Consider the following 21,078-nt stretch of genomic DNA (forward strand, 5'->3'; position numbering starts at 1 on the left):
TCATGCGAGGTTAAGGATATCGACGCACCGAAAGACAATGGTGACAATGTATTTAAATTACATGGAACAAAGGCACATTTTTGGAAAAGTACATAGGTATAGACTAACACAATCAAAATCAAATCATTTATTCATGTAGGTTAGACACAGAAGACATAAGTCGAGTAACAGACACTTATGATTGTTAAAATACAGTAGGTGAATATACTGCCAGTTCGGAAGGTAGGGTCAATGAGAAGAGCTGGCAAGAAACTGCTGGTCTTTTTTAATCGCCAAATATCTTTTACAATTTTTCTAGTTGAGAGAAACTGAGTTATTATGTTACTAGTAGATTCCGAAATGTGTTGGATAACCCCAAAATGATACTAGACTTGTTGAAGTTGAAGCAGTTTATCTATTCAATCGCGTTAAAACTTATATAAAAAAACGCTATTGAATATATAAACTACCGCTAAATGTACTCAGAAACCGGGCGATAGTGGTGTAAAATATAAAGGTGTGTCTCACTTATACGCACTCTAGCGGCGTCTCTTATCCTGCATCTATCAGTTTAATCATCAACGTCGGCGGCGATTGTTTTCTCTTTTGTTAGTAATAAAATAGTCTACGCTGCAACAATATAACAAGGTAGTCTTTCTTGTCTACAAATACATAAGTATAACAGAGGCTTGCTGTGAAATCTTAAACAAAAACTGCACAATCTAGGCGTAGACGGCGGCAGCATGCGCGCAGATTGTCAAATCTGAACACGCCTTAACTGATTAAGTGGTAGGGAGACGCTAAATCTCTGTTCTGGTATTAATGCAAGTATTATGTTCGACGTTCTATTCATTATGCATAGGAAAAAAGTCTTTAGTGAGTACAAAAATAAATACTATCGCTTTTATATAATCATTTAATTACCTTGGAAACTCACTCATCAATAAATTATCATCACATACGTCCAAAATTGAATACATTTACAACAGTTCAACACATTCTGCACACATAAATTAGAACTTAAAACTAATGCAATAAATAATCTTACATCTACATGCTCTATTACTAAGATTCTTAGGATTTCATATTATTGGCAAGTTTTCAACTATTAAATAATATTTTTAAGGCAAGAATACTGTGTTGTCAGAACATTTCAATACTAATTATTAAAGACAATTAATTGTATAATTTAGCTGGCAAGTTTTAAGTTTTCGCTTTTGGATTTTCTTGTATTTCGGGTTTGGACCGTCTAATTGGTAATCTGTCATTAAAAAATACATCATCATTTGGTTCTTTCTTTAACATTGATAACATTTTATTATCTGTATAATCCTTAATCCATTGAGGGTTTACAGGCATCGGTGGTAACTCTTCTATATTGCCAAATTCATCGCCAAACGGTGGATCCACAATAGGTCTTGATGGTATACGGGCTTTGGGATCCATGTATAAAATACCAAGGTGGTTGGTGTGGAAGTGTTCTTCATTGTTCGACGCGGCAAATTTAAATTTTTCATTTTCGTAACCATTATTAACGTATACAACTTTGTGCTCATACTTATCATTAAAAGCATTGTTTCTTAGAATTGTAAATACGGCGCCTGCCAGTGCCATTTGGTTCATGAATCCCACCATCAGTATCATCATTTTCAGACTAGGCAGTACAAATGGCACGATGGCCGAGATAAACAATCCAGGCGCTAGGAAGATTGGGGCAAGTTTGTAAAACTCTTTCTGCAGTTTTTTCATACTGGTACGACCTTCCACTTCATCGGCTGAAAGTGAAAAGTAATTTTAAAAAGTGAAATTATATAAATTACTTGTTGTTCGCGTCCGGTCCACTTTCATACGCACTGCTTTGTTTGAATACAATAAATACAGATATAAATAAAAAACAATAGTGCTTTATTGCCATTCTCTTCAATCTAAGTAATCATATTTTTAAACATAAGTTGTTTCTTTATTTACGTATAGATTTTAATATTATTGACTAATCTCAATCAAAATGTATTAGGTAAACATTTACCTCACAGTGTAGTTAAAAACACTATTAGACACATTAATATCAGACAAATACAGAGAATAGTTTAAATCATATAACTTGTAGTATATTCACTTACCTTTATGTATGTCAATGCGAAGTGATCCATTGTTTTTGGAATTCAGCTCTGCAGTATAGCCAGATATCATATCAAACGTCAACGTCCGATATTGTAGCAGTTTTTGAGTGCCATCGAGGAGTTGTGAGCACAATTCTTCATTGGTGGTATTGCTGTAGTTTTTCCACGGAAACTTCTCCACATCTTCGGTCAGGTTTAGTCGAGCCATTGGGTTCTTGGCAAAGGCATCGAGGGCGCGTTCTGCACGCCACACAGCTAGGGCACCGACACATTTTGAGAAGCCTAAGTTCTGCGTACAGGTGACGATGCGTCGCACAGGTTTATTTGGTTTTCCAAGTAACGAGTGTATGGTATCTTTAAGAAGTTGTCGCGGCGTGCGCGGATGCTGGTGCGCATGGAAACACTGGCACGCAGCCAGTATGAGGAGTGCGGTGAGCGGTCGCATCGCTGCGGCTGGACTGACGCCGCCGGGTGTTCCCTCACTACTCGCGCCCCAAATGCTAACTGCATCGCCACTACGGGCGAAAGCTTTATTTGGACGATAAGAGTGAAAAAAATATATTTTACTGCGGAAATTAATATGATAACCAAATATGATTGATTGCAGACATCCTGTAACATCCGTATTCTGAGGTGTTATATACAACCCTCGTAAAATTAATAAAGCGGAGCAAACTCGCTAATTACAACGGAACACAGCGTGGAACATAAACTAATAAGAAATAATAATATGTTAAACGTAAGTGTGAAATAAAAATATATTTACTTTCCCACAGCTGTCAACAATATGGCACTTAAAGCAATTGTTAATTTAATATAAAACAAATAGATTAAAACCATATGTATATGTTTTTTGTTTTTCTTAATGCTCATGCTGCATTATATTATATGTGATCAATAGTTGTCATGCTAATACACTTTAAAATGAAGATATAATGATGTAATTGCAGTGATTTTTTTTTGTGTAAAAGATTCCATTTCACTTTTGACAAGCAGTAACGTTTTACTATTGAGTCAAACATCAGGCAACATGTAGCTACAAACTGAAATAATTAATATTGACCTACTGCTATAATAGTTTCTGACTGGGCTGGCAGAAAACTAATGCGTTCATTCCGATCATAAAACGTCATTAATTCCGATTGAAAAGGAGAAAGTGAAAACTTTGTAGCTCGTAAAATTAGGACATAATTACAACATTAAACAATTAAACAACAATAGGTATCATATACGTAGAGGAACATTTCAATCGAGTCTACTCTCTCGTATAACAAGTAGCAAAAAAAATGTTAACACGTCCATTGCATAATTCTTTTGCATTTAAAGACGACGCATTTTATGAAAGTTAATTCGTTTTTTTATGGAATAATAAAATACCGATACAGTCTTTTGACTTATGTATAACTAAATTATTCCGTTTAATTAAAATATAGATGGGGATATAATTGTTCAAATGGAGTAAGTATTTATATGCGATATCTAAGATGCGAATATCGGATATTTAGAAAAATACCGATTCATACTTGGTTATTTTAACTTTAAAGCCGTAGATACTTTTGGATTTTTCATTTATTATTTTACGCCAGAAAACCCCATGAAAATACTCTTGATATTGTGTTTGTTACCGGTACTAAATACGATACAAAATATGATGTTCCTTTTGAAGTAGTAAATTAATTAAAGTCCCTAATGATTCATTTCTTTACGCGGGTTTTCATCAAATTATTTACGTTTGTTGCTTGCACACGGATGTACATACCTTTCTTTCACGGAAGCAATTATAAAAGAATTAATGCAGTTCCTTTAACGCACAATTTTCCTTATGCCAATGAAAAGTTGGGTATTAGGTATAATCGTTTAATTTCATTTTGTATGCATCTCAGCTATAACAATAATAATAGTCGAAAACGTTTAACGAAATTATTAGCTAGTAATTAGGTTTTTTTGCTGTCATATCGTCATTATACATAATTTACTGTTTCGCTAAAGTATTCGTGTTTTTATCCTCAAACATTTAACAGTCGTGTTTTATTAACGAACAACATCAATAAAAACATTAAGTGCTATATTTCTGAATTATAGCCAAATACCTAAATATTTACCTTAATTTCTGTAAATTGACCTTTAATTATTGTATATTGACCGTAATTGGGTTATGAAATATGTCAGCATTCGATTTCACTGTGTTACATAGGCAAAGTATCTACTGCGTAGGTATATAGGTAAGTACTAAGGTTTATCGAGTACCGGTGTGGTTTCATTCAATAAGAAAGTGAATATTTTACCTAAGTGCTTTGTTTACCTTTAACGTGAATGTCGTGATCGACGGAATCCTTAGCACGAATAAATTGAAATTTCACTACATGAATAACAAATCAACACCGACAGAGATACACAAGCAACAACAAAGAAATGAAGAACGTGTGAAAGCACTAATTTTACAGTCTGAATTCTAGGTGATACGCTTTGATTTTTCGGTATTCGATGTTGACAGGAAACGGCCTATATTGCCGAACATGGTATGTGATTGATTAGCATACACACGGTCACGGACAGCGGCAGGCGCATCGGCTGCGCATGCGCCGGCGTGTCGCGCGCCGCTGCCCCCGCGCACACAACCGATCGAGTTTCTCTACCACGAACGTGCCAAGAATTACTTCGCTCCTTAATTATCTACGCGAAACACATGCAAACCATAATTTCACTAATTATTCTTACGCGAACTTGATAACATAATGAAAGGAAAACTAATACCAAGTACAGAACTGTCTTACAAATTTATCAGATACCTGCCTCTATAGTCATGCATCTAAAAACTAGTTACTAATATTAATCACTATAATATACTTAAATATTTATTAAGCTAAATCATGATGGCTCACGAAATCGTTTACTTGAAGTAACAATATATCTACTAAAAGATATCGAACCTATGAAAATAAAACGCCTCTTCGAAACATTGTTTAGACAAGTAACGGCAAGACATAATTTATTGTAAGTATTGTAGACGGATTTGTAGTAACTAATTGTCACTTTCACCATTTGATCGGTTTCGATAAGGATCAGCAGAATGTCCAACGGGAGCATACACGCCGTTAATGATTCAACATTGATCCTTAAACGGCTGTGATATTGGGGGCGACATTTCTACCGTGCGGTCACGTTGTCCTGCGCTTTCTTTTGTCGTGATTGTTTGGTCTCGCCGACCATTGTCTTCCTCAAGACACTTTATATCCTGGCATACAGGCACACAACCCATCAGTTTCACACTAGCAGGCGTCTGCTGACCATCGATTAATTGTACACCGAAAATTGATAAGTGCCAGTCACCAAAATGTGCAACAAATTCACTCTGTTGACTTTGACTTACGTCGTCATTTTCATCTCTGTTGTGAACTGTGATAATGTGGAAACTAAGGATTTCCTGAGTGAAGGTAAACAATTTTAATTTGTATAAATAAGTAGGAATAGGCACAGACTGAAACTGTAAATACTTATAAAACGAAGCTAATTGTACGAAATCGGTCTTATATCCACTTATCCACAAAGTTGACATAATCAAGATAATAATATGTTTTTGACACCTGCAAACGTCTATGTTGTTAAGTATTTTAATGATATCACATTTACTAGAAACTTAGGATTCTATATGTTACCATAACGTATAAAATTGCGAAAGCACATAGCACACTTGGTATATTTTATACTAGCTGACCCGCGCAACTTCGCTTGCGTCACATGAGAGAGAATGGGTCAAAATTTTCCCCGTTTTTCTAAAAATTTTTACCGGTACTCTGCTCCTATTGGTCGCAGCGTGATGATATATAGCCTATAGCCTTCCTCGATAAATGAGCTATCTAACACACACAACAAATAATTTTTCAAATCTGACCAGTAGTTCCTGAGATTAGCGCGTTCAAACAAACAAACAAACTCTTCAGTTTTATAATATTAGTATAGATTATAATATTAGTATAGATTTAAATCAATAACAATTACTAAAAATAAAAAAGCAAATCAAGCGTGATTCTAAATAATCAGCGGCGATCAGAAAAGTGAAAAACTGCCGCAATCCAATGCAATGTAATTAATGTTTGTCGGTAGTATCGTGCACAAATAGCGTGTTTGTTTGCCCACAACCATAGTGCACGAGACACGATCTACATGCCAACAATAGAATTAGGAATCGTAAATAAGACATGAGTGACTCTAATTAGAAACCTGTAAGAGAACAATAATTGCTCATACATACATGCTATCTATTCAACTGAACAATCGCTGAAAACCGTTGTTAGTTATAACATGACAACACAATGAGTGAATTACAACGTAGTTTCATAGTTTTTAAATGATAGTGGCTGAAACTTACTTGCAATACCACACATAAATATTAAAATACAACTGAAGTAAGTTTTGAAAGTTAAGGAAAGTGTTGAATAAAATGAACAGTAACACACACTTGCACATTTTCAGTTTTTTTGTTATAATAATTTGAGATAAAACTGATTTAAAACTTCAAGAGGAAGATTTCAAAATTTATTTACCCCCGGTTTCTGAGCACATTTAGCGGTAGTTTATCTTTTCAATAGCGTTTTTTTTTATATGAGTTTAAACGCTATAGAATAGATAAACTACCGTTAAATGTACCTCAGAAACCGGGGGTAGTTAGATACTGATATTGAATTTAGTTTTTCATAACACTGTTGATGTTTGACTTCAGGTACCAGCGTCGGCCGTACGTTTGGTCATAATGCACTGAAGCGGTTGTCCTTCATCTTCCTACCTGTGATGTTCACGCTGGGTGTTATCTCCACTCTGTTGATGGCCCTCGCTGTTATCTCCGTGAAGAATCTGGCTATCGGTGTAATGCTGCTCATTGTTGCCGTCAGTCAGGTAAGGCCGATTTTAATATCTCAACGTTGGAAGGGAAAACACACCCAAATTTTATAAAAAATGCATTATAATATCTTGAAAATTGGAACGTAGGATAAACACATAAAAAAATCTATGCGTTATTAATATCTTGAAAAGTTGGAACATACAACTGGTAAAATAAATGCAAACCAAGATAATGATACAACATTAACATTATGTTGGAAAATTAGCTATATTCATCGGGAAATGTTGTCTATTTTAAACAGCACCAAATTAAGATTCCCTGCGATGCGAATATACATTTTACATTATTACGATGGCGCCAGAGGGCTTAAGTGCCATTAAACAATACGAAAATAGCATTTCGGAGCTACCGTGTTTCAGCAGCAAACGTATAATATTAATAAGTTCCAAAAATCTAAATAACTAACAGTATTCAATTTATTTCTTAATGGAATGTATTCAGGGTATATGAAAATTTTATGTTCAATTATATTGTTATAAGATAAGGTCAGACAATTATCTAATAATTTTTACCATGTTTTTCTGCAGGCGGTTTCCAGACTATTTTTCGCGGCCGCATCACCATCGCCACTGGTGCACCTGCACCCTCGCGCTGAGCTCCTGCCTGCACCAGCTGTGGCCGCGCCCTGGCCCGCTCCCGGCCCTCTGCTATCACCCTGGGCCAGATCAGATAACGACGCCACCATTTCTGACTAAATACCAGTAACAATAAGCTCGAAAAACCAAGATGAAGTCAGGAATACTATGGTGATTATCGAAACCCACCAATCGAAAAAAACGCTACGGCTACCTCAATGACTGACGCTTTCAGTCCTAAGATATAAATGCATTTAATTATTAGATAAATTATTTATTTATTAGGAGGAAACGCATTATTTCCTCGGGTCACAAAATGGCCAAAACACTTCGTCTGCCTCTCGCGAAAATTGTGAGAATTTGTGAAAGTTAGACGATCCAGTATAGATATAAGTATTTATTATCGAATAAATATTTTCAAACAATTGAGCCTCTTTGATTTGAAACAGTCCATCACTTTCTAAAAACATAATGATTTATAACAAAATAAAAACGACACCGGCAAGAAAATATTACATCTTTCTCACGCTATCCCAGAACGACAATATTTTTTATGAATTTAGAAATTACACATAATGTTTACTTTCTTAAATAATAATACATTAAAAACTTTATTAAATACAATAAAGTTTAAATTTTCATTATTAAAAAGACTCTGAAAACATATCCTAGATAATTATTTTTTCAACTATTATTTAAAAAATAATACGTCTACTAAAAATATGTATTTTTTAATACATATTCCTTATGAATAACGTCGTGGTCATCTTTAATAACAACTGACCAAATAATTCTGTAGAAAGTGTTATAGGGTAGGTAAGTGAGGGCAAATGATCTCATGTTGCACAAACAAGGCTTTAGTTATGAGACAGGTTGGGACATTTGTAAGCCTTTGTGACCTTAAGAAAATCCTCATTGCAGTAATTTGGAGAAATTCTCCCATCTCTGGTAAAATGTCAACTTTAATACTAATATACACTTTAAAATTGGCATTTTAAAATGTCAAAGTTCATGCAATTGAAAGAAAGTAAAAACAATTCACAGCAAATTATTCGATTTTCATTGATCTTTTAATAAATAGGGGTATCTAGATTTCAGCTTTTATACAGACCTCTGTGACAACTGCACTTTATACAAACCTCTGCGTACTTATAAAAAGAAAATAAGCTAAAAGCAAAGGGAATCTAGTATATTAAATAACGTCATGTCCACTGACCACTCATTATCGTTACTCTCTCGCGTTATAATAATCAAAGAATGTAAAAAGACTAATCAAGCGCTAATATGATTGATTATTTTACCTCATTTTATGCTTTTTATAAGGGTAATTTATTATAATAAGAAAGCTAGTCATGCATTATGATTTTAGTTTCATTTTTCATAGCATATAAAACGTTAATATAGCAAATAGCATAATATAATATTAATAATATGCATTGCAAAACAGAACCGCCGAAAATGGGACCTTTACTGCGAGCTACGTCCTCGTAGGTACTATGTACATCACGTTTTCAGATTATTTTTACTTTAGACTAAACTATCGAAACTCTAGATTGTTATATGAACAATTTAAAGTAAAAAAATCATGACACAAATACTTAAATCTGACAATAATTAGATCAAAGATCATCGTCTAAGATTTCATAATTACAACAGCGTATATTTTGATTTACGTGTAGATTTGTGCCCATTTCGAAACGTGTCAGTTCCTCGTTAGCATTCATGGTAGCGAAGTGCCTGTCTCTGTCAAAAACATCAAAATAGTAACAAGCTCTCGTTTATATTTGAGCAAGTAACTTTATACACGACTGAGTGTAGTGCCTGAGGTTGGTTATGCAGAACGAAAATGCTGCATTCAAATGTAGACGCGAACACTGTTTGTTAATTAGTCGTTTGTGTAAAGTTGCAATAAAATTAAGAGTCATATATTGGCATGCGAGATTTTTGACAGTACCTAAACAGAATATAGTGGCAGCAATAGATAGTCAAATGATCAACCTCCCTATGATCCCTCTTTTAACGTTGGATCTTCTAACGCTGCAATAGATTGAATAAACTTCTATGGAATACAAGTTTACGTGTTAAATAATAGGATTGTATTATTATGTCAGAAGATTAACACAATGACCTAAAAGTAAGTAACTAGGTTTTGTCGGCACACTGACATAAAAGCAACTAATAAGGAGAGGTACAAGTGTGAATGTACTAGTAATTCCAGTTTAATCGAAAGTTCTATGTTCGAGAGACTCGCGCCATTTCTCCCTAGGGGGTGGGCCAACCGGTAGTAGAGAGAAATACAGCGGATTGAAGATGTACTAGGACTTTAATTGAAAATAGCCAGCCAATATTGAATTAACCCAGTAATATGCGTTCATTAGAATCTATCTATACGTTATCTATGCTCTTTATGAAATGTTTTGATTGTACTGAATTACAACCTATTAAGGCTTCTCTAAAGGTTATTTTTTAAATCAAAAAATAATTTCGCTAAGCAAGACTTGGATTAAAAACTTTGATTATAGTTTTGTTGGTTAGAAAGTGATGAATTATAATACGATTCTTTAACTTATGATTAATTAATTTGCAACGTAGAGCTAGTGAAAACGTCAGCCTGTAGAAATATCTCGGCATCTCGGTAACATATAACATTTTATGTACATGTTAAGGCTCATGGATTCGTAAAATGTAAATTTGCATATTGTTATTATATTAATATTCACTAATTATTTCTGAAAATTAATTACTGACGAACATAATCATGGTCATAATATTTCATTATTTAGCATAAAATTCACATACTGTGTCAGAAAATTATAAACATTTTGAGACACGTTTACAACAGGCTTACTTGACTGTAATTATATCGTTATATGTAGGTACCTTATCTAAATAATTATGTGGATTCATGATATAATATAATCGATCAACATTATTAATAGATTTGAAACTTAGATTTACACAGTAAGGCTTCGGGTTAAGGTTAAGGTTACATATACACAAGTAGCCATTAAGTCTACGTTGTCTGTACAGACCAGTATCCCTCTTACCACCGTTTCTAACCAGTTTTATACATACACCGGAGAACGTTCTATAAAACCATTATTGCACTTGCTAACCAGAATTTTATTCCACTTTCCTTTTAATCCAGCATTACATGGCAAGTTTTAGTTTATTATGTACTTTATACTTGAGAGAAGATATTGTAAGCAAACTTCGGGTTTGATTAGTTCTGTCGTTAAGTTTTTATTTTCATACATAGTTATAAGGATGTGTAACAACAGCCTTTAAACACATAGAAGCTGAGTAAGTAAATCCAAAAGTGGAATATTAATATACAGTTATCAATTTCTATCCAACCATTCCTAGAAATACAGTCTACTTTCAATTCATGTGTAAAATATATATAGTATGATTCATGGGAAAATCAAATGTATTATAATCACATATTTTTCTTTCACGTAGAAAAGGTAAATCTTTGTCTACTTTCTGGAAGAATATATACAATATGATCACATATTTATTCATTTCTTCAACAAAAGTTTTAGTAAGTAATCGAGGAAAATTATTTTGTCCTTATGTAGAGTCGAATGGGTTACCCCAAAACGTTAGGAGTAGTTTTGATCAGAAAGTTGTTTTTTATAATTACTTTAATTGCTTAGAAACAATGCATAATGCATGCATATAAATAAATCTTACTGATTTCATAGTTATGTTTTTTAAAAAAAGACTATTTAATTTACTAGATGCCAACAATCTAGTAAATTAAATATTCTGTTTTTAAAAAACATCTCCTCTATAAATAAAGCTGAAAGATCCAGCTTCAACTCGAGGCTACTTTATTCCTCGTTTGTTAGTACATAAGTTATTCAAATTGGCACGCAAGCTAAATAGTAAGAAAAGATTTTATATTTTAAAGCATTTCTTGTTCGTATTTATTATTCCATGTTACTGGAGTGAACAAACATCGAATTGTAGCAAAAATAACAAGCAAATCTATTGTTAATTTGCATTGTTTTAATACTTAATTAGAAAATGTTCAGTGTCATGTCATTTGCTCAAAAACGCTTTAATAGTGAAATAAATTTTGCGACTCAACGTTTTTTGCACTATGTGATACAGTTATATATCGATGATATCATAAAAAGTGAACAATAATACAATTGACTACTTTGATCGCGAAACAAAAGTGAAAAGTGTCAGTTACTTATAGTTGCAGCTGTTTTCTAAACGGTTCACATAACACAATTGATAATACATACTTAGGTAACTGTAAAGCACTATATTAGTATAGACTATAGACTAATATTATAAAGATGGAGAGTTTGTTTGTTTGTTTGATTGTTTGTTTGTTTGTTTGTTTGAACGCGCTAATCTCAAGAACTACTGGTCCGATTTGAAAAATTATTTCGGTATTAGATAGCCCATTTATTGAGGAAGGCTATAGGCTATATATCATCACGCTACGACCAATAGAAGCAGAGTACGAGTAAAAAATGTTACAAAAACGGGGAAAATTTTGACCCATTCTCTCTTAAGTGACGCAAGCGACGTTGCGCGGGTCGGCTAGTTAAACATAACCATACATTTACGCACTTTAGTCACACGACCCGCGTGACACAGTACAACACATCGTTATCGTTTGACAACTGTACCAAAGTTCACTGCAATTGCAGCAGTTTCTTTAGAAAGTAAATAATTTTAATTGAGTCACTGTCTGCGTAATTACAATTATTATAAGTACACTTAGCATTAGCGTTTATCTGTGTTCTGTCACTAACGGGTCGTCAAAATCTTAATTAAAAGCGACATAAAATGTTCATAAATTAATCCGTTAAATTATTCATATTGAATTTAGGTTTTAGAATTAATAATGCATGTATTTTAATAAGAAATGAACCAATAATTATGCTATTTTTTGCAGGAGTTAAATGAAAACATACTAAGCGTTATATTTTAGTTTTTGGCGATCATATTTCGTAAGACAATAATATTATTCATGATAGAATGTTAAGCACTTAGCTGTTCAGATATAAAAAGAGTTCGACTCGTAGTAACACACACCATTTTTTACATTGACCGACAAGAATAAAGAAAGAAATTAAATCGCGCTTGTCTATCTGAAACGGTTTAGTTATTTTTATTTGTTACCTAATACATGTCTAGACTATTTGAACATTAATAACTCTCACTGGACAAGATGACTAAGACTTTCTTTCTTAATTTAAGCTTATTCTCTTACATTACGCAAAATATGCAACAGATGCATTCATAAATTAATATATTATGCTATCCCGCTTCACTTTCGTTTTCCTGCAGACAAAAACTTTTACTAAACGGAAGAGAACATTTTAATCAGTTTTTAATTTAAGAAATGATGTAAACTTTTTAATTGGATATGATTTCTTTAATCATTATTGAAATTTTTAATACCAATATTACTATGGAAAATGTATGTCGGTATGACTGCAGCAGCGATGTCACGGCTAGCCTGCTAAATCTTTTTTGTAAGTAATTAAACATTGATCTTGAATCCTCGAGCCGCTCGTGTCGTCTTGTTTATGAATGATCATATCTCAACATCTACCTGAAATACCGAATTTCATTACGATTTCTGAATCAATTAGATAATTTAAACGGACTTGAACAATCGGCAACATTAACTTGCAAGTCTCGCTTCAGTGAAGTGAGTCGTGACGATTTGCTCCACTTCCACCGTTAGATACAATCCTATAGATACAACTAGAATGCTCTACATAAACCCTAACTATGGTGAACGAATTGATATCATTTTATCTAATAGCTTTATAGCTACTTAGTAACTAAGTGTTAAGTTTCCAAAGTTTGCCGTTGCTACGGATTTTAGGAGTAAAACTTAGTAGTTCAATGAAACTTTTTTAATTTACCAGGAGAGCTTTCTAACAAGGTAAACGAATTTCAATTGATTTTCAAGCTTGAAAGCTAATAAAATCACGCCATTTAATTACCATAATGGAATCAAAACTAAGAAAAAAACCGTTTTTTTTTAGAAATACTTGATTATCTTTTTAAATTTTTCGTTATAATGTTATGAAAAACAAATAAATAGAAGCATTTTCATATTTAATCTGTTTATACGGGACTTTATTAAATAAAATGTAAGTTTTATTTATAAAGTTTAATAATTTATAGAAAACCTGGAGAAAGTGGTAATGCAACTGCAATCTTATGCGTCTCTAACACTAAATTTTATTACAATGTAAAATAGGTTGATTAAATTATTTATAATTTTAATTTATCTTACTCAAATTCCATCACATTTAAGACATTAAGTGAAAAGTAGAACGAGATACAAGTTACAAAAAGATTAGATTAGTTATTTCTCCAGTAAAATGTCTAACAAACAAAACTTTCTTTCGTTATAATATTCCACCAGTCGCAGCTGCGGATATTACGAAATATAATTAAGGCTCAAAAGTTGAGTGAAATTGAAAATGAGATCGATCGCAAAATTGTGAGTGAACGCTCGACTAAGATCAAATTAGGGGTACCGAGAACGTGTAGAGAGGGGCGCGCGTGCACCGGTGCACTGCCCAAACGGCCGGCAGAATGGACGCACTGCAAACGCAATCCATGTATCTGTTCCTCATCGTGTTGTTTACAGCAACTTGTGTTGCTTCCGAACACAATGTGCAACCCACACAAGATGACCTGGATGACCAGAAAATTGAAATATTTGATAGTGTTTATTTGAGCTTTCCGCGAGAAAATGGGACAGGAAGAATGTTATCCTTGGAAGTTGACACAAACAAGGACATGAGTGAAGGTAAGAGGTTTATTATGTACACTTAATATAATACTGCACAATAAGATTAACTAACTATTTAGAACTTATTTCTTGTCTTAATGAACCTATTTGCATATTTTAAAATTTTATTATAAGAGTTTTACGAGTATGTCTATTAGTATATTATATTTAAATACTAAATTAAACTGCTATTTATTATTGTTAACGTTGTTATTTCGACAGTAAATGTTTTATGAAATATTATTTACTCTCTGTAAAACTTGTAGACGGAAAAAATATTATAATTTGCTTCTTACCTCCTAATTTGTCATAGTTTTGTTAATTTATATTAAGTTCAAATAAATCATAGTGAAATAGTTGCAACTGTGTGTTACCTAGCTAATTTTTTATTTGTTTACATTAGAAAATTAGAACAGAACCAACCTTTTTGCTAGCTTTTATTTCGTTTTTACATCTTATTATCATGGGCAAAGATACTATGTCGCTAAAGCTCTTAGTTTAAAGGGCATTCTTGTCACATTAGTAGCTAGTCAGGTGGTGTATTATCTGTGACCCATCAGTATCGATGTTTTGACATTTAGTAATGAGGCCAAGGCCGCCGTTGGTTTTGTGATAATGACATCTACCGTGATCTATTCTACAGTTACCTAGAAAAACTTCTTGCATACGAATCATGTAACTAATATAACAATATAAAGCTTTCCTTTACTTTATAAACTGCATGAATTCTATTTAGTCATAAGTAATAATCACAAATAATGTTTGTAATGTGACTGGCATAAAGAGGCCTTACCAACAGGCCTGTGGTGGCCTCAGTTTGAATAATGAATGATAATGCCTAACCACACATTAAGGTAAACGGCGGAATTTCTCGTACAACTTTACTATGCACATACATTACGTCAAACTAGACTTTTAACTACTTCCGATAAATAGGTAACAATTAACTGGGTATAAATTTAAATCATTTAGAATAACAATGATTTTTACAGTTCATTGTTATAACAAATACTCGTTATGCCGTCTTCGTTCTGTAATAAAATTCATTTTCTTATGTAAACCTTCACATCTTATTTGTCGTAAATGTCAATTATTTTATGTTTTAAGACCGTAAAACCGATTTTCACCAAATCAAATTATTTTTCATTGCGTAAATAAAGAAAAGTCATTTTAATGCTGATTACAAGTCATGCTTAATAAACAATTGACAGTTAATTAATGAAATTTATGAAGTTAATGTTACGAATAGATCCGAAACTGATGTGGGTAATATATCATAGGTTTTATTAAATCACGCTAGCAAAGTCGTGGTAATTACTGCGGAGTCTTTATAATTAGTTGAACTAATTTGTCGCAATCAGTAATTAAACGTTGTAGACGTACTGTGAATGATCACGATATGTATGTACGTGCATTGTAAACAGCAAATCAATCCGTAATTATTTACCTTGTACCGCATGCAAGCATGGTAATCACTCACGCGTTTGAGGAATTGTTTTTTCACAAAATATTTTCATCGATTTCATTGTGGTCAAACATGGAACTAGCTAATTGCTTATGAGTTTTCATATTTTTTGTAAAGAAATGATTGTAAACGCATTTCCATTCTTTTATGCAAAGAAATGCAATTTATTTATTATGCATGAGATAACGTGAAATGTTTCATTGTAATATTATCAGTCTTCATAACTTTAGTTAATTGAGATCTGAGTTTTATCTATCTATAAATTGATATTATACTCTTTATATTCAGTAAAATGTTACTAGTGCAGTCAATTAAGCTTAAATTAGGTAAGAATCTCGGAATTCGAGATACCCAGCTGTAAGTCTGTAAATACTTGTATATTGACACCCTAAAAGTTGTCTCAAAACCTACATATGGTAGGGTGTACGCAACTATAAAATTTCAAGGTCCAAAGTCCCAAAAACCGGTTTTTTGAGCTTTTTTTGTAAATATCTCATTTCCTATGGAATTTTTGCATTCGTATTCATTACCAATTTTGTACAGTATAAAATTCTCTACAAATTTTGTTTGAATTTTTTTTTTACGGTGAACCGTTTTCGAGATAGAGGGGGGAGAGCGCGCGGTCACAAGATCATTTCAAGTCAACCGGTGCCTCCGGTCGAAGATGCGCCATATATATTATAGTTGATGAACTATCGATAAATCAATGATTAATAAGTATTTGTCAATTTCTATTCATCATCATCATCATCATCATCTCAGCCGGGAATCGTCCACTGCTGGACAAAGGCCTCCCCCATCGAGTGCCAATAGGACCGATCCTGGGCCGCCCTCATCCATCGGACTCCGGCAACCCTTACCAGCGGGCTTATCACGTATCTCAGTTGACAGCTAGTATACGTCAAATCTATGGTCACTATTTAGTGCATTGCTGCTTTGACATAACGTATTAATCACTATAATCTAAGGGAGAGAACAATGGAAAGCATAGTGCCTTTCAAATGGCTGTCAAATAAGATACGTTATAGCCCCCCAGGTCGTCGGTCCATCTTGTGGGGGGCCTGCCAACACTACGTTCAATTTCTATTAACTATTACATTATTTTTTATCATTTTTTTCATAACCTATCCACTTTTTATTCAGTATTAATTAACTTATCAACACTTACCTGCCCATGTAATTGCAGAATTTTTCATGAAAATATAGGCACTATATTTGAATTTTAACCTAATTAATATTAATAACTTCTTACATGATGAAAAAAAAACAAATAAATCAGTATTATTGAAAAGATATAGATTTAATATAATTATGAAGAAAATGATGACACCAATGACTTTTCGAAGTTATGTGTGTATTAGAAATAATTGTCACATGCTCCAACGGTGAAGGAAAACATCGTGAGGAAACCTTGCATGAATAAAATTTGTTAAATACATTTATTGAGGGCATGCAAAGTCCCCAACCCGCACTTGGCCAGCGTGGTGGACTCAAGGCCTAACCCCTCCCTCATTACGGGAGAAGACCCTTGCTCAGCAGTGGGACAGTAATGGGTTAAATTTATTTATTATTATAATCATTGATTTATCGATAGTTCATCAACTATATATGGCGCATCTTCGACCGGAGGCACCGGTTGACTTGAAATGATCTTGTGACCGCGCGCTCTCCCCCCTCTATATCGAAAACGGTTCACCGTAAAAAAAAACATTCAAACAAAATTTGTAGAGAATTTTATACTGTATAATATTGGTAATGAATACGAATGCAAAAATTCCATAGGAAATGAGATACTTACAAAAAAGCTCAAAAAACCGGTTTTTGGGACTTTGGACCTTGAAATTTTATAGTTGCGTACACCCTACCATATGTAGGTTTTGAGACAACTTTTAGGGTGTCAATATACAAGTATTTACAGACTTACAGCTGGGTATCTCGAATTCCGAGGTGAACTTACTATAATGACTGGACTATACGTCACTTTGAAATTCAGCGATAGAGTCTATATTATGAAACATTAATATTTTCAGGTTAGTAGAGTATCATTATTACTTATTGTTATTGATCTAGGCAGGCACCATTCAAATATTGGGTCAGGGAAAAGTCTTTTCGCATTATAGCTGATGTATGAACTTGTAATAAAATCTCTTTGGCTTCAAGAATCACAAATGAGTATACGGCTCATTAGGTTTCTTTCAGTGAGCTTGTGAGGTACCAAAATATCGAGCATTTTTGTTTAGAGGAAAGATTTTATTACAAGTTCATACATACTATAATGCGAAAAGACTTTTCCCCGACCTAATATATTATTTAATATGAAAGTATACATTTGTTAAAACCCGCCTTAATTAATAGTTGCATTTACGATTGTTTACTGCAACTAGTTTGTAGAAAGCAGTGGAAATGCGTACGACACACAAATAAATCAGAGCGATGCGATTGGCAAATTGTTCTTTGATAGTGATGAGAATATTGATATCTATTAACTTGTAATACCGATGTAACGGGAGCGATGGAATATGCTGTATTCGAACCGGTTTCCAGTTTACTATTAGAACGATTTTAGCGAATCAAAAACCTACCGGAGCTACTAAGTAGTTTCATTTAATTTTATGAATGAATACTTAGTAAAGTAATGTTTACATTATATGTTTTTGTAAATGTTAAGATATTGTTTATTAAATTATGCCAGAAGATGAAATAATTGCACCTTTCATTTTCGACTCTATTTGAGAAAATAATTAGGTACAGTTCCTTCGAAATACCCTTTTGTTGGATTTTAAGTCATTAAAATGGTATTTATAAGATCGTAATTAATTTGTGCAGTACAGTTAATAAAATATTATTGAATTCACAACGAAATTCATTGAAAAGAAATGTTAAAACTTGTTAATACTAACGCATAACGATTGTCGATTTATGAAAATGAACTAGGTAGAAACAAAAATTTACATTGATTAACTGATGAATTATTAGGCTATATCAAAATGAACTTTAAATTAATTGAAAGTATTTAAATTAATTAGGCCCACGCAAATTTAATTCGTTTTGGCATACAGTAAACGGATAGCTACTAAACTTGTTTACCGCAAGTAACTAATGGAAAACATTGTATTTCTGCGATTTTATCAACATCAATGATAAAAGCGAGAAAGCATGGAACCGAGAAAGTATAAGAAATGACATCCTCGACAAACATAATGAACAGTTTGAAACATACTTTTACGAGTGTCATATGTGTAAAATAACTTTTATTAATTTTGTTTATTTTTTTTGATTTCAGGCCGGAAGAAATCGAAAAAGTTGATGCAAAGAATCTTGCCCATTTTCATCATGCCGTTCGTCATCCAGTCAGCAATCATACCTTTTGTTTTGGGCTTGCTTAAATTCATGCTTATTAAATCATTCTTGGTGGGGAAACTAGCACTCACTCTTATAATGTTTAATGCCTTTAGAAATCACAATTCCTTTAAGGGAAGAGATGCGGAAATGGCGAGTGCACACTACGGATATCGCGGCGATGGCTTTGAGCAATACTCAAGTTATTTTAACCGCTAAAAATAAAACTTTCAATTTAGACTTTTTTGGGACATTCCCATAAATTACCAAATTTATTATAATCTTATTTATTTAAACTAAAATCTGTATTTTAAAATGTTTTACGAATTCTACCTGTAAATGAGATTTGCCTGCATTGTTTGTAAGGAGTTGTATTTATGAGTTGTGTGCTATAAATAGAGTAAAACCATTAAACCAAATAACTATTGGATTATTATAATGTGAAGTGTGTAGAAATCTGTGTTGTATGTTGTGGTTAAATATTTGTATTGTGTATCTATGACTGTAGTCGTCTAGGTGATATACATGTACTATTACTTATTAGACTTTAAATTTAACACCTAGATAAAGAACGTAATGTAAATTAAATTAATGGCCAGTCACATAACCCACTACTAATTGGAATTACCGTTACTATAATCCGTCACGAAGAGAACCTTGGAATGCCTGCCCATATTTAGATTAGGCCGTATAGTGTATATCCAAAAAAGTAGCTGTAGTAAACAGGCAAACTGTCCACTGCATAAGTGACTGATGTTCGAAACTCTAGAATTTCTATACATACCTATATTATGTTCTTCTGATATCCTCGCATCTTACATGTAAGGCTCTATAGTCCACTAAGTTGACAAACTATATACTATAATGTTTTTTATCTGACTGAATGCCATTTTGATAAACTTATTATGAGTCTAATTTCAATCGCTCAGATTATGACAATACTTGTGAATAATTACTTATTTAATATGTTTAATGATGATATAGATTTGTATGACAATTGTATGAAGCCGTCTAAAATTAATTCCAGTAACAATTGTTAAATAAAATGTAGATAATTACTTATTTATTATTGAACTGCTGAGCAGTGCTTATTATTTATTTCACATAATAATAAAAATAACTTATTTCTTAATGTTTAAACTTAGTTTTAACAATGTCTGATAGTTTGCTCGAATGTATTTAAGCATGATAGTTGAATGATTGTTAATTTATTTCTAAATTAATATGATTAAAAACGTTCTCAATATTATTTCGTTTCTGTTCTAACATGAGTCCCGATATAGTAATCAATTCGATATAAAAAGGAAAGGTATGTATAAAATTGATTTATTGTTAAATTGTTCAATGTGTTTCGGATAAAATATTTTTATTAATATTAACATATTTGTTTTTGTAGATGAAAATATTTGACATAACTTATGAATAAGATTACAAGATAGGTACTTAATACTACTACTTATTACTATTATTAAAATAAAAAATAAATTCAGAATTCATACCTTCGGATCATCTGAAGTAAATTGTATCTTAGCCTTTGAATTTCGATTTCCAATAACGGTGGGGACACAAAAACTTAGAAAATATTTAGCCTTATTTTTAAATATTCACACAAACAAAATTATGTTAAGAAGATATTTCTGAAATCTTTTTTTGAAAATATATTTTCTTTTTTTCAAAGTAATTATGTCACGCTCTATTTGTAGACAGGTTTCTAAGGTTCGTAAAAAATAATATTATTATGAGTTATCTATTTGGCTAATCAATAATAATCAATATGGCTTCGAATTATAATGTAATTAATTATTATCGGCAAGAAAATATTTTTTAGACAGGTTTTTGAAACAGAAAATATTTTAAATAAATAAAAAATATATAGCTGGCCATAAAAGTCAAAAGAAACATGATATTAGCCATTT

The 21,078-nt window shown here is 32.6% G+C and overlaps 3 protein-coding genes across 3 annotated transcripts; 2 read left to right on the forward strand and 1 right to left on the reverse strand.

Moving 5' to 3' along the window:
* Positions 1-109: 109 nt before the first annotated feature.
* On the reverse strand, positions 110-2,607 carry LOC142975248 (uncharacterized). The gene is made up of 2 exons (XM_076117985.1): positions 2,100-2,607; positions 110-1,754 (listed from the first exon to the last, which is right to left on the reverse strand). The coding sequence occupies exons 1-2, from the start codon at positions 2,542-2,544 to the stop codon at positions 1,183-1,185; spliced, it is 1,017 nt and encodes a 338-aa protein (XP_075974100.1). The 5' UTR covers positions 2,545-2,607; the 3' UTR covers positions 110-1,182.
* Positions 2,608-5,279: 2,672 nt separating this feature from the next.
* LOC142975561 (uncharacterized) lies at positions 5,280-7,986 on the forward strand. Its single transcript, XM_076118494.1, has 3 exons — positions 5,280-5,533; positions 6,820-6,992; positions 7,527-7,986. Exons 1-3 carry the CDS (start codon positions 5,434-5,436, stop codon positions 7,692-7,694), a joined length of 441 nt encoding a protein of 146 aa, XP_075974609.1. The 5' UTR covers positions 5,280-5,433; the 3' UTR covers positions 7,695-7,986.
* Positions 7,987-14,126: 6,140 nt separating this feature from the next.
* Osi22 (Osiris 22) lies at positions 14,127-20,408 on the forward strand. Its single transcript, XM_076118579.1, has 2 exons — positions 14,127-14,376; positions 19,107-20,408. Exons 1-2 carry the CDS (start codon positions 14,160-14,162, stop codon positions 19,379-19,381), a joined length of 492 nt encoding a protein of 163 aa, XP_075974694.1. The 5' UTR covers positions 14,127-14,159; the 3' UTR covers positions 19,382-20,408.
* The last annotated feature ends 670 nt before the right edge of the window (positions 20,409-21,078 follow it).

Source organism: Anticarsia gemmatalis, chromosome 9, assembly GCF_050436995.1.
Source record: "Anticarsia gemmatalis isolate Benzon Research Colony breed Stoneville strain chromosome 9, ilAntGemm2 primary, whole genome shotgun sequence".
NCBI lineage: Eukaryota > Metazoa > Arthropoda > Insecta > Lepidoptera > Erebidae > Anticarsia > Anticarsia gemmatalis.

Bases quoted from the DNA above. Each gene is read 5' to 3' on its own strand.
- Osi22 (XM_076118579.1), top strand. From the start codon at position 14,160: ATGGACGCACTGCAAACGCAATCCATGTATCTGTTCCTCATCGTGTTG. The intron at 14,377-19,106 runs GTAAGAGGTTTA...TTTTGATTTCAG, and splicing joins AAACAAGGACATGAGTGAAG to GCCGGAAGAAATCGAAAAAG.
- LOC142975248 (XM_076117985.1), bottom strand. From the start codon at position 2,544: ATGCGACCGCTCACCGCACTCCTCATACTGGCTGCGTGCCAGTGTTTC. The intron at 1,755-2,099 runs GTAAGTGAATAT...TTTCACTTTCAG, and splicing joins TCGCATTGACATACATAAAG to CCGATGAAGTGGAAGGTCGT.
- LOC142975561 (XM_076118494.1), top strand. From the start codon at position 5,434: ATGTGCAACAAATTCACTCTGTTGACTTTGACTTACGTCGTCATTTTC. The intron at 5,534-6,819 runs GTAAACAATTTT...GTTTGACTTCAG, and splicing joins TAAGGATTTCCTGAGTGAAG to GTACCAGCGTCGGCCGTACG. The intron at 6,993-7,526 runs GTAAGGCCGATT...GTTTTTCTGCAG, and splicing joins TCATTGTTGCCGTCAGTCAG to GCGGTTTCCAGACTATTTTT.